This window comes from Otolemur garnettii, unplaced genomic scaffold (assembly GCF_000181295.1).
Source record: "Otolemur garnettii isolate 467f Iridium unplaced genomic scaffold, OtoGar3 scaffold00017, whole genome shotgun sequence".
Taxonomy (NCBI): Eukaryota; Metazoa; Chordata; class Mammalia; order Primates; family Galagidae; genus Otolemur; species Otolemur garnettii.
In genome coordinates this window covers 11,316,921-11,329,924 of record NW_003852412.1, presented here as the reverse complement: position 1 = coordinate 11,329,924, position 13,004 = coordinate 11,316,921, and the positions used below count along the sequence as shown (strand labels likewise).

At 45.3% G+C, this 13,004-nt stretch overlaps 1 protein-coding gene and 1 non-coding gene across 8 annotated transcripts; both read left to right on the top strand.

Moving 5' to 3' along the window:
- Positions 1-735: 735 nt before the first annotated feature.
- ZBED3 (zinc finger BED-type containing 3) lies at positions 736-9,737 on the top strand. Of its 7 annotated transcripts, XM_012802805.2 has the most exons (4): positions 736-844; positions 1,149-1,262; positions 3,896-3,959; positions 8,600-9,737. In XM_012802805.2, the coding sequence occupies exon 4, from the start codon at positions 8,656-8,658 to the stop codon at positions 9,286-9,288; it is 633 nt and encodes a 210-aa protein (XP_012658259.1). In that variant the 5' UTR covers positions 736-844; positions 1,149-1,262; positions 3,896-3,959; positions 8,600-8,655; the 3' UTR covers positions 9,289-9,737. The 7 variants fall into 7 exon arrangements, with proteins under 7 accessions (XP_012658259.1, XP_012658261.1, XP_012658260.1 ...); XM_012802807.2 differs by lacking the exon at positions 1,149-1,262; XM_012802806.2 differs by lacking the exon at positions 1,149-1,262 and having other exon boundaries at positions 3,856-3,959.
- LOC111723944 lies at positions 6,344-6,481 on the top strand. The gene has a single exon (XR_002772349.1). It is a non-coding gene; the product is annotated as a small nucleolar RNA SNORA47 (small nucleolar RNA).
- Positions 9,738-13,004: the final 3,267 nt, after the last annotated feature.

Below are 13,004 nucleotides of genomic sequence, written 5' to 3'. Positions count from 1 at the left end.
CTTAAAATACTACAAATCAGGACTTGCCTTTCCTCCCTCCAAGTTAGGTTTACCAGCACACCAGTGAGGATGTCCCTGAAAACTTGATCTTTCAGCCTGGAGCTGGAATGATGATAACTGCAGGAACAGCGCCAAAGCTACCTGCGGCTGACGTCATTTGTTTGAGAAAAGGACCTTTGCAATCTCAAACCGCCGGGAGGTAGGGGTTGTGTGTTACCCGAGCGTAATCTAGCCAGAGCTGAACGCCGGCGAACGCCCCAGGGTTCGCCCAGGCCTACATGGGGGTGGAGCATTGGAAATTCCTCCAACTTGTGACGTCAGAAGCTTTGAGCCTGAAAGGGTCCAAACCGCTCCCAGGGACAGGTCCGGGGAACCCAGGTCTTGGAAGGGTAACGCAAAGTTATGAGCTACAGTTACACGGTGCCTCATTTTGAAACCTTGCCAAACTCAGGCCCTTTTCCTCGTGGGCCTGGATAGCTTAAGAGCCACTCCCCACTCAGTTCTGCAGGGAAGCCGCACTCCTGGGTTCCCCTTTGTACCCTCCGCCGCAAGAATGGAACGCTGTGTCTTTAAGGGGGACGCGCGGAGGTTTCCCTCCGGGACAAAATGTCCGCGCGGCGCCAGAAGGGGCGGCCTTGGTCCGGCCTCCTCCTTCCCGCGCTCCGCTGGCCCCCGCCGCGCTCAGCTGGGCCTTGGTGAGCGCGGGCCGGAGGCGCGCGGGCGCACGGCGGGAGAGGCGGGCCGGGCCGGCGGGACCGCAGGTAGCCGGCTGATCGCGAGCGGCGGCGTGTGCGCGGGAGCGGGGCGTGCCGTGGGAGACTGCCGGTGGTCGCGATTACAAAAGGTGCGCTCTGACCCGGGTTCTGCGTAAAGGCCCTGCTTACCTTCCTACAGCACCTCGTTCTGGCACCTTCCCCCCGCCCTCCCTTCAACAAGTTCTTCGGAAGGTGGAAAACCGTCGTCACTCTCCTGCTCTCCCTTTGTTAAAGTTGCCTTATTGCGGGTTGACTTTTAACCGTGCGCCAGCGCTGGGCGCCCTACAGTGGGCTTTCTCTAATTAGGAATTTCTTAATGTTTCCCATTTTGGGTGGGGGGGAATGGAATGCAAGCCAGATGCACAAATTCCCCACCCTCTTTCGGAACAAAAGAATTTTCCGATCCTCTCGGAGTATCCTGGAGCAGCTTGCTGTAATTTATTGACACTGACCAATGCCTGAAGCTTAGTAAGAGAAGTTATATTTTGTCATCCTTGAAAGCAAAAAGTAAGTACTGGCTCGGCGCCTATAGCTCAACCGGCTAAGGCACCAGCCACGTACACCTAAGGTGGCGGGTTCGAATCCCCAGCCTGGACCGGCCAAACAACAATGACGGCTGCAACCAAAAAATAGCCCGGCGTTGTGGCGGGTGCCTGTGGTCCCAGCTACTTGGGAGGCGGAGGCAGGAGACTCGCTTGAGCCCAGGAGTGGGAGGTTGCTGTGAGCTGTAATGCCACGGCACTCTACCCAGGGGGACAGCTTGAGGCTCTGTCTCAAAAAAAAAAAAAAAAGTAAGTACTAACTGGTTGAAATTCTGATTAGCCAAGATTGCAAAGATAACATCTTTAAGAGAAACCTCTGTAGAAACAGCTTTAAAAATTGACAGAGTAAATAGTTTCTGCTCTTTTCGTTACGCATTATTATTACATATTTGGGGGTCAAGAATAGCTTGAGGCAAACGACAATAAAAAGTATACAACAAATGTATAAAAAGACCAAGAGCCCAAACCAGGTTAATTCTCAATTTAGAAATCTTTTGGGTTACAAAGTCCTTCAGAGTAGGGCAGCTTTAAGTCCCTTTAACTCATACTAAATGATGCTTCTTTACAGGATAAAATGGCTCTCCACCTTTCTTTATAGGACCGTATGTAAGGTCCACTTTAGGGCAGAATGCTTTACTATTTTCATTTTTTAAAATGCATTAATAAAAGAGAATGTGCTTCTCTGCCTTTTAGCTAATGGGAGAAATATCTAAGAGTTTGGCTTATGACATTTAGGGAACATCTCTAATTTACCAAATAATTACCTGTGGGTCCAGTACATTTTTTATAGTCCACACGTAACCTTTTTCTACGATTTTTCACACCTAATCCTTTATTCCCTAACTCAGGTATCCACATTTTAACAGTTTAGAGGCATTGTTACCTGCCACTTACTTTCATCTAAACCTCTAAGCCTGGTGATTGCAGTTTAGTTTTTTTTAATGTCTGGATCTGCTTTTAAATAGATTAATATATAGCAGTAAATTAATACTTTAACAGAGATGGACAGACAAGAGAAGAATGAATTGTGATTTCCTTGATACTTCCATTGTCACAGCTAATTATTTAATTACTGTGATCTGCTTTGATTACAGTCATTGGAAGATGAAGTAAATGAAAATGTGTTCAGTGTTCCCACAAACATCTGTGTGAATTTCACATTAGCATGAATTTCTCATCTAAGATTTGGGTTCAGCCAACACTTATTTGTTTATGACTCTGCCTGGTTAATACAACCAGAGTAAGTGGCCTTGAGTATGGAAGGACCAACAGAGCTGTAATTAATTTGTTATTTCCTTTTGAGAACATTGCTTGGTTCTTTGGCTTTTTGCCTGGCTAATGTTTTTTAATATGTTCAAGCATACATATAAAACAATAAAATTAACTTTTATTGAGTGGTTAATAGGATGATTCTCAATTTTATAGGCATACCTTGTGTATATGTCCATATTTATGCAAATTATTCAGATCTTGATGGCTTCTTTTATTCCCTATATTGGTATTGAGAAAGATATACTGCTGAATCTTTTAATCTGATAGGTTATTAGAAGAACTTCTTCAGAAATAGACTGAAATGGGGAGGTAATTAATGTGAACTTATTATCTTCCACAGGCTTAAACTTATCACTTTTTCTAATAATGGATACTCAAATGTAACATGGCCACGGGAGAGTTCAGAGGCACCAACAATGCTATTCTCTCCCCTTTGTGGAAATATGTAAAATCTACTTTGTTTTCCCAGTTTTTTCCCCCCAAAACTGGACTAAAAAGTTTCTAGTCTTAAAGTCATTAAAATTCATGTTAGTAGTGCTTTTATTTAATTTCAGTTATACAACTGAAGAATTCGAACTTTTTAGAGTCAAGTACCAAACTGGGCATGGGTTAAGGCCTGTAATCCTAACTACTCAGGAGCTTGAGGTAGGAAGATTGCTTTAGCCCAGGAGCTTGAGGCTGCAGTGAGAGATATTTGCGCCATTGCAGTCCAGCATGGGTGACAGAGTGAGACCCTCTTTAAAAAAAAAAGAAAAGAGTCAAGCTCTACATTGGTCATGGTGGCTCAGGCTGTAATCATGGGAGGTGGGGGGGGGGGTGTATGGCTTGAGGCCAGGAGTTTGAGACCAGCCTGGGCAACATAGCAAGACCCCACTTCTATTAAAACTTTTTAAAAATTAGCCCAGCTGGTGACATGCTACTATAATCCCAGCTACTTGAGAGGCTGAGGCAGGAGGATTGTTGGAGCCCAGGAGTTTGAGATTACTGAGCTAATGATCATGCCATTACACTCCAGCCTAGACAACAGAGGCTGTTGTCTCTTTAAAAAAAAAAAAAAAAAATTCATCAAACACTATTGGTAATGTGTTTTGGTGGCAGATCACACAGAGCATTTGCACCCTGTAGGGCCTGAGAATGGAAGGGATGCTGAGCAGCATGAACTTTTAGTGGGGGACTCCAAGGCCAAAGCGCCAAGGAGCTGTTCCCTGCTCATCTCGTCCCCACTGTGGAGATCGTGGGATGGAATTCATCTAGATCAGGGGACACTGGTCTAACTTCTACCTCAGGTATGAGACTGACTGTTGGAAGTATCATTTTCCCCACCAGATGGTGAAGACAGAGATGATGTGGTGCTTCTGGAACGCTGGGCAGCAAGCACGTGCCTGACTAGGTAGGTGCAGTGAGCGGTGGGCTGGAGTGAATGAATGTAAGAAGAGTAATCACATTCATTGGCACCTTTCTGGTAGTTTGGGGAAATGGTTAAGGAAAAGTTAAGGGAACTCTTATTTCATTTTCTTCTTGTTAGCTAACCATGAGATTAGTGAATTAGTGACAGGCATTTGTATTGGGTACTTAGTAAGGAAGAAATGCTTATCACAGGGCTTCAGCTAATATGAAGCTTCAGCTTCATATTACCTTCTTTACCTGATCGATAAGCAGCCTATTTTGCATGAAGTCAATTAAGGAAATGAAAGTAAATTTGTGGGGTTAGGGTCTTAGATCTGTTATTTTGTTTGTTTGTTTGTTTTGAGACAGAATCTTATTTTGTTGCCTTCGGTAGAGTGCTGTGGCGTCATAGCTCACAGCACCTCAAACTCTTGGGCTCCAGTGATCCTCTTGCCTCAGAGTAGCTGGGACTATAGGCACCCACCACAATACCTCGCTATTTTTAGGGACAGGGTCTCACTTTTGCTCAGGCTGGTCTTGAACTCCCAAGCTCAGGCAATCCACCTGCCTTGGCCATGCCCAGCCTTCTGTTACTCTTAGAATGTGTATTTTGTATTCAAAAATCCCCAAAGGGAGTCTTCAACTTAGACTACCTACTCTACTGAATAACAGAGAAGAATAACACCACCTCTGAGCACTAAAGAGGGTGTATGTCTGAATAGTAAATACTGGTAGTTTTTCTGTTCACACCTTGACTTTATATAGTAGTGGAAAGTCCAAAAGAAAGGTCATTTGCAGTATCTGATTTCAGCCACTTATTTATAGAGGCAAATATTCTCATCATTTCCTTTGACAGATGGGCAACTGAGGCTAAGATGGGGGCTAAGAAACAGAGTTAGGTTCATTTCATTTAACGCAGTGTCCCAGGTGTCTGCCCTGTGGCAGAGAGATGAACGTGATGAGCCCCTCTCCCATCACTACTTCGCTCTCCTGTGGATATAGAATCTCCTGGTTGGGCAGGGTGCAGCAAACTACCCAATCCTGAGCTTTTCTGCACACTGGGTTTCTTGCATGGCAGATTCTATGCATGGAGATGTTTGAGTGGCCCAGCAATGGGCTTCCCATGGGACTGCCCCTCCAGCCTTCATAGTTAAAGCTGGGCTGGCCCTGCCTGAGGAGCCTAGGGTTTTATAAAATTACTCCTGGCCAGGCTTGGTGGCTCATGCCTGTAATCCTAGCATTCTGGGAGCCTGAGGTATGGATTGCTTGAGCTCAGGAGTTTGAGAACAGTCTGAGCAAGAAGAGTGAGACCCCTAAAAATTAAAAATTTAAAAAAAAAAAACTAGCTAGGTAGCCTGATATGGTGGCAGGCACCTGTAGTCCAAGCTACTCAGGAGGCTGAGGCAAGAGGGTTGCTTGAGCCCAAGAGTTTGCTGTCAGCCTTGACGCACTCTACCCAGGGTGACAGAGACTGTGTCTCAAAAAAAAAAAAAAAGTATTTATTTATCTATAGATCGTGCCATGTGAACACTACCTGAATGCATGCACCTGACCACATCCATGCTGTCTTAGTACCTTGGTTCTTTTGCTTTTGTCTACCTCTTCCCCTTCTCCCTTTCTCATCAGCTACCATTGCCTCGACCCACAGTATCTTGTTCTGTATTTTTCTTCATCCGTATTTCTGTATATCTCCTGTACAGATCTGTATATTACTTAATAATAGTGAGATCATATTACACACTCTTCATCTTGCTTTTCTCCAAGAACAGTTACTCCAGAAATCCCTCTGGGGCATTGGATAAACATATCCTAACACATAGGACATTTGTATTGGTGCTTTTTAGTTCTGCAGAAGAAATCCCCAGGAGTGGAATCTCAGATTACTCCTATTGTTAATTAACACAGGAATGATCAGATTGCTTTCCTTAAAGCCATCCCATCTTCACTAGTCATTCATGAAGATGCCCTTTTCTCTGCCTCCCTTTAGCTTTGGCTGTTAGACCTTCTTCATTTTTTTGTTAGTATGATGGGTGAGTATAAAATGATACTTTATTGTTACTTTAATAGCACTTTCCTGAACCTAAGTGATGTCCTGCATCTTTTCACAAATTTCCTGGTCATTTGTGTTTGTTCTCAGGTCATTTGCCTACTCAGATTTCTTGTCTGTTTTTCTATTGGGTTGTTTTGTCTTTTTCTAGTCAGTCTGTAAGAGGTCTTTGTGTGTCAAAGTTGTGGTTAAAGAGTCTGAAGAGACTTCTCTTTCCTTCTGCACTGTGGGGGCAGTGGAAATGAGCTTTAGCAGAGCCAGGCAGGTACTAGGACCTGTGACCAAGCTTTAGATACTGAGTTTGAATAGCAGATTGTATTGAGCGAGAATACAGCCACGTGTGGAGGACTGAGAAAGTGAGGCAGTTCTGTACCATGCTGCCTTCCACTGGTTAAGACCTCCGAAAGTGAACGGCTGCCCAGGCCGAGCATGTCCCTCTGCCACCCTCGGAGGGGCAGCGCTATGCTGGCCAACAGTTGTGGTGTAGCTCATCTTGGCTTAGGTGAGGCTTCACAGGAAGATAGAAAGATTAAGACATCAAAATCAGTGCCTGTCACCCTTGTGCCCAGCTTTACTCATAACAGATGGCATCCATGTGTGTGGCACTCCTCTGAGCATTCCAGGTTTTTTTAAGAACCCAGAGACAACTTGCACAGAGATAAAAAGTGTGACAGTAATTCTTCACCTCTAGCACTGTTAGGGGCCCATCAGGAATAATGACTCAGGTGTTGGCCCAACTAAGCGAATCTGCAGGGTATGTGTGATTTTTAGCCCCTGCTCCAGAAAGCATGTCAAAATGCAAAGTCATAGTCTTGATATTATAGGAAAAGTTTAAATCTCTTTTGATTTATAAAACAAATCATAAGAATTCATTACAGTAGTCACTCCACTTTTATATATGTCTAATAATAAAAAGGGAACTCTGAGAAGATAAAGTTCAATGTAGAAGGAAACAGAATTCTTTTTAAAAATGGGATAAAGTGCAGGAAAAATTTTAGGTAAAGGTGGATGATTAGAAAGATTTCTGGCAGGGCACAGGGGCTCACACATGTAATCTTAAGCACACTCGGAGACCAAGGCAGGAAGATCACTTGAGGACAGGAGTTTGAGACCAGTGTGAGCAAGAACAATACCCTAGCTGTACCAAAACCCTCAAAAAATTAGCCCAGCCTGGTGGCACATACCTGTAGTCCCAGCTATTCCAGAGGCTGAGGCTGGAGGATTGTTTGAGGCCAGGAGTTTGAGGTTGCAGTGAGCTATGATGACACAGCTGTACTCTAGCTGGGAGAACAGAGTGAGACTCTGTCTAAAAAAAAAAAAAAAAAAAAAACACAAAGGTGTTTCTAAGACTAAAATTTTGTTCTACTTAACTAACCATAATGTTACATAACCGTGATATTAACTGACCATAAAAATACTCCTCTTGAAGGTGATTTTTAACTCCTCATCCCACCAACCTCCACTTTTGGGAGTAATTTAATAAATCTCTTGAGGGGAAATGTAATTCCTAAAGACTTTTAAAGCTAATTAGTCATCATGAATAACCATGATGAATAATCACTCTGATTATATTTTTCTTTCTTAGTTAAAAGTATTGAGCAAGTTTTATATCTTGTGAATCTGTAGAGGAGGCTGTTTAGTTAGGATAAGCACTAAAGAAAACTAATTTTATTTGTTTTATGCCTCATGTATCTATAAAAAGGTAAGAAAAAATGAACACCAGAAAGATGGCACTAGTAGTATTTCCAGTACCTATCTTTAAGGCTGTTTGAATGAATTTCTTTTACTGGGCTGCCTGTCCTCTGAATTTCATCCTAGCAATGTGGATGATTAATCAGACCTCAGGAGTCAACACTGCGTGCAGTTTCTACCCCTCCCTGGCACTTGGGTTAGTTGGAACCTTGAGGCAATGACAGGAACCCCCCCCTTCCCAAGGTCCTTGGGACAAGCCCACCACTAATTTAAAGGTAAAAGTTTTAGTGCTGCTTTGCATATTGTTTCCTAAATGTGCATATTTTTGAAACATTTTAATGGCTTTCAGCATAAGTTTTCTCATAAATAGGATTGCTTTATAACGATAAAAACAGATATTTTATCTTTAAAAAAGTACAGTCATTGAAAGCTTTTTAAAAGGCTGTCTACCACTGGCACTTCTGGCCCTGAAGTTCTTAAGAAACAAAATTTTCATTCTCAAAGGCTTCTTTCTTTTTTTATTGTTGGGGATTCATTGAGGGTACACAGACCCAGGTTCTCAAAGCTTTCTTTTCTGCTAATTTTGAAAGTGTGCTCTGCAAGCGAGACGACTACAGAAGGGAGCCCGGCTCCCTTTAAAACAAATACAGAGATACAGCACTTTTTTACCTGGTTATTTCTGTTCCAGAAGCTTGGTCTCCCATTACCAGTATGAGCAGTTGTTAGCTGGGGACCCGCTGGATTTCCAAGAGAATTCCTAGTGTAGGAAGGGCTAGACATTTCTGTTTTATCTGAGGAGTCAACACTTAATACTGAATATTAAGAAGGAAACCTAGGCACCTACCCGAACTAACCGTAGGATTCTTACCAGTAATGAAACAGACGGAGGCATGCTTTCTTCACAGGCTGGCGGTGGTCACAGGAGGTGCGTGCGGGAACCCTCTCCCGCCGGCGCTGCACGATGCGGAGTGAGGAGCTGCCGGGGACCGCGGAGCAGGGCTGCGGGCCGGACGACGCAGTGGCGCCTCCAGGCCGCCTGGGGGCGCCGTACTCCGAGGCCTGGGGCTACTTCCACCTGGCCCCCGCGCGCCCCGGGCAGCCTTCGGGCCACTGGGCCACGTGCCGCCTGTGCGGGGAGCAGGTGGGCCGCGGCCCAGGCTTCCAGGTGGGGACCTCGGAGCTCTGGAGGCACCTAAGGAGCGCGCACCGGCGGGAGGTGGAGGGGAGCGGCGCCCGACGCTCGCCGCCCCCTACGTCCTGCGCGCCGCTGTCCTGCCCCGCCGCGGCCGCCGAGGGCGACTGGGCGCGCCTGCTGGAGCAGATGGGTGCGCTGGCCGTGCGCGGCAGCCGGCGCGAGCGGGAGCTGGAGCGGCGCGAGGCGGCCGTGGAGCAGGCCGAGCGCGCCCTGGAGCGGCGGCGGCGGGCGCTGCAGGAGGAGGAGCGCGCCGTCGCCCAGGCGCGCCGCGAGCTGCAGGCCCAGCGGGAGGCGCTGCAGGCGCGGCTGCGGGAACTGAGCCGCCGGGAGTGCGCGCCTCTCAAAGAGGACCCGGAGGGTGACAGGGACGGCTGCGTCATAACGAAGGTCCTCCTGTAGGGGTTTGGTCCTTTCCACCACCCTACGCCTGCGCTCATCCAAATTGGGCGGTGGTCCGGTGCCTCGGTGCCTCAGCCTCGCCTGGGACAGGGGTGCTGACTCGGAAACTCCAAATGTGGGGCTGTCCTCGTGCTGCTGACCTTTAGTTTGAGACGCACTTAGGATGCTGGAGCAGAATCAAAAACCGCGTCCTCAGTAGGGGCACCTGGGTGGCCTTAACGTGCGCATGCGTGTAGGGGATGTGGCACCCAGAGGAAGTCAGCCCTGCAGCAAGTCTCCTTGAGCCCCACTCACCTGATGCCAAGACCACTTAGGGCTGGGGAACTGAAGACTTTGAAAGGACAAAAGCTTTTTTCCATACCAAAGACTCAACACCACATGTGCCTATACACCTGGCAGCCCGAGGTGGAGGGCACGTGGAAAAGAGGATAAAGCGTTTTACCCAAGCAGTCTTACTCATTTCCTAATGTGTAATCTGCCCAACACCAAGTTCTGAAAATGGGACCTTGAGTTTCCATGATTGCTCTTTACCCCATCGTCTCTAGGGCCTCATGGGTAGTACGGGACCCCCTAGCTTTATTTGATCCTTCCACGTTGCTCGGCCAATACCAGATGCACCACTTCACAGTGCAGCTGTCTTGTCCTTGGTTCACACCTAGTGGCAGGGTCTGAACCCTCTTTCAAGCATCTGCTTTCTTGCCAGCCAGACACCACCTCACCTCCTTGTCACTAGGATGGGTGATTCCTTCCTGACGTCTTCACAGTCCTCACCTCTGGACCTAAGGAGAAAGCACCCTTCCCATCTAAGGCCAAGTCTTCCTGTCACATCTTCGTCCCACTCCCCTTCCTCATTTACTGGGTCTTTGCTCCATTCATAGTCTTCCTTTCCCTGTCTCATGCCTTCCCTTTCCCCTGGCTCCTCTCTTGGCAATGCCTGGTCACCCTTATACTGAAAAGACTCAGTCCAAAATGGTCAGGTAGTCCTTGCGGCCTGTGGTCCCCCTCTCCAGTTTTTACTCCTTCACTCCTCAACTCTGTTGAAGCCACCACAATCTTCTAATGTTCAAATGTGACAATTTATTTTCAGCCTTCAATTTGTCATTCTCTCCTGTCTTCAAATTCCTGTCTTGAGAGATGGCTTATGCTTTCCCTCCAAAGAATTCCTTTTCCTGATACATACTGGTTCCCAGTTTTTCCTCCATCTTCTCTTTTTTCATTTTTTCTCATTTATTTTTATATTGAAAATTCAACATAAAAAATACCCAGAAAAAGTTGAAAGGCTAGTACTATGTATACCCAAGTACGTTCCAACCAGATCGTTAACATTTTGCCATGTTTACTTTCCCTTCACCACATGCCTGGGTGTATATGACATTTCACCCCTAAGTATTTCAGCATGTATTTCCTAAGAACAAAGACATTGTGTCACATAATTATAGTATGCTTACCGTACCTAGGAATACAAACAAAAGCCTCTAATATAGCATCCTCAGTCAAAATTCATGGGTCTCAAGAACATCTTTTTGTCTGTTTTTAAAACCAGGTCCAGTCGAGGTTCATACATTGCTTTTGGTTAATGACTCCTTCAGTCTTCTTTTAAACTCTAGAACAACCTTCTTACATTTTTTTCCATGACACCTATTTTTGATGCATCAGGCCTGCTGTCTTATCCAATGTCCTATATTCTAGATTTATCTGATTGTTTCATTCGGCCAATTTCTACACTCTTGGCTCATCTTGTAGAGCTACAATAATCTTTTCTGTGCCAGGGACTCCCAAATACCTTCAGGCTTGTGTCGATCCTTCATGTCTAATCCCTTGCTGCATGTCTCCACTCCTACTTGTATATCCTATCTCTGAAACGGAAGGGGCAACTCCGTTTATCTTGCATCCCACCCCTCCCCTGGGAACTAACATTCCCTAGGTTCTCACAGAGTATTGGGCACATGCCACATACTTTGCAGGTTTTCTCATTCTCCCAGCAGCTCCATGATAACATTGTACCTGTTTTGCAGCTACAGAAACCAAGCCAGAGAGATTAAGTAGCCTGTACAAGATCACAGCTGGTAAATAGTAGAGGTGGGATCCAAATGCAGTCTGCCCCCAGATGCCATGCCCCTAGCTACTGTACTGTACTGCCTCTGGAGAGCTCTGCTTCCCTTGTTACTTCCTGTTTCCTTCCTAACTCCAGCTGAGTAATTCCAGTTGGTGAATTAAGTGGAATTGGTTAACATGTACTGAGTTCACCATGTGTCAGAGCTAAATGCTTTAGGAGAGTAATTACTTGCCACACGATAACCTCATAACAGATGCTACTATGCTCTTGTAAATGAGACAGACTCAGGGGCCTTAAGTAATGTCTTGAGAGACACAGCTGGGAAGAGGCAGAGTGGGATTTGAACTCCAGAGTCACTGAACCCTAGGCATCTGCTCTACTAAGCCTATTGCCACAAAATAATGTACCTGCCTTCATTCTGATGACACTTGCCAAGCCCAGGCCCCATTTATCATTCATCTGAGATTCATCTTCCTATCCTTGTCTTCCCCTACGCCACCCCCCCACACACACACCTGACACACAACTGGGCCAAAGACAAGGACTTATCCTAAGGTAACACTGATGAACTGCATCACTTTTTCTGCTCAAAAGCCCCAAGGTCACCCATCACCTACTTATTATAGTCTAAGCCTTAACACTGGCCCAACATTCAAGTTCCTGCCCTTCCCCAGTGCCAGTCTTACTGTCCCCTCCCCTACCCACACTATATGCTCTTCCTGACTTAGTCTGCTGTTGGTAACGCTGTGCTCTTAAACAGCCCCTTCAATCTCCTTGAGTACAAAAAATCCTACCCATTTTCTAAGAGCATGAAGCTTTCCTTGATTTCTCCTTTCAAGGCATTTCCTTACTTCTCTGGACTCCTAGCATTCTCTATCTCACAACCCTCCAAGCAGACCATCTGGCATGTCGTACGTAGGGTAGGTTTCTGTCTTACGGCCAGACTCTGAGCCCTAAGGGTAATTGATTCATCCTAAGGGCACAGTGCCTTGCATGCAATAGCTGCTCAATAAATATTTGAGGTGAATATTCATCCCATTCAATGTGTTTTAAGATTTTTACAAGTTAGTTTTTCTGTAATGATTTATCTTTAATTCTCTGTAAAATTCGTAACAAAAGTCTACAAGGAAATAATAGTAATAATTTTTTTAAGCTGTTAGTAAGGATTTACGAAATGCCAGTTTAGGGCTGTTCAGCCACTGCAGCATGTAAAATTTTTATATTATACAAATAACACAAATATATTGCCCTAGTCTAGCAAGAACAGAAAAAAAAAATATCCCCCAAAGTCTAGTCACTTTAGTGAAACTATTAACACTTTAATGTATTTTCTTTTGTCTTTTGCAATTTTGACATTACTCTAATAATATAAGTAATGTCTTCGAAGACACAGCAATGAAGAGGCAGAATGAGATTTGAACTCTTACTCTGTTAAATATTAGAATTTAATGTCATGTGGATTTCTAAGTTAGGCTATATGATCTGAATTTGAACTTTTTAGAAGAAAAGACTTCTCCAAATGTTACTCTTCTATTCCACCAAATGAGAGAACCGTTAAAATAAAGCAAAGATTTAGAGTCTTAACCACTCCCTTAAGAAAGAGCTAATAGGAGCCTGCTGGCCAGTTCAGGGGACAGGAGAGAACACTGGGCCAGAGAGC

What these genes read in the sequence shown, in the direction of transcription:
- ZBED3 (XM_012802807.2), top strand. Translation starts at nt 8,656, where the DNA reads ATGCGGAGTGAGGAGCTGCCGGGGACCGCGGAGCAGGGCTGCGGGCCG.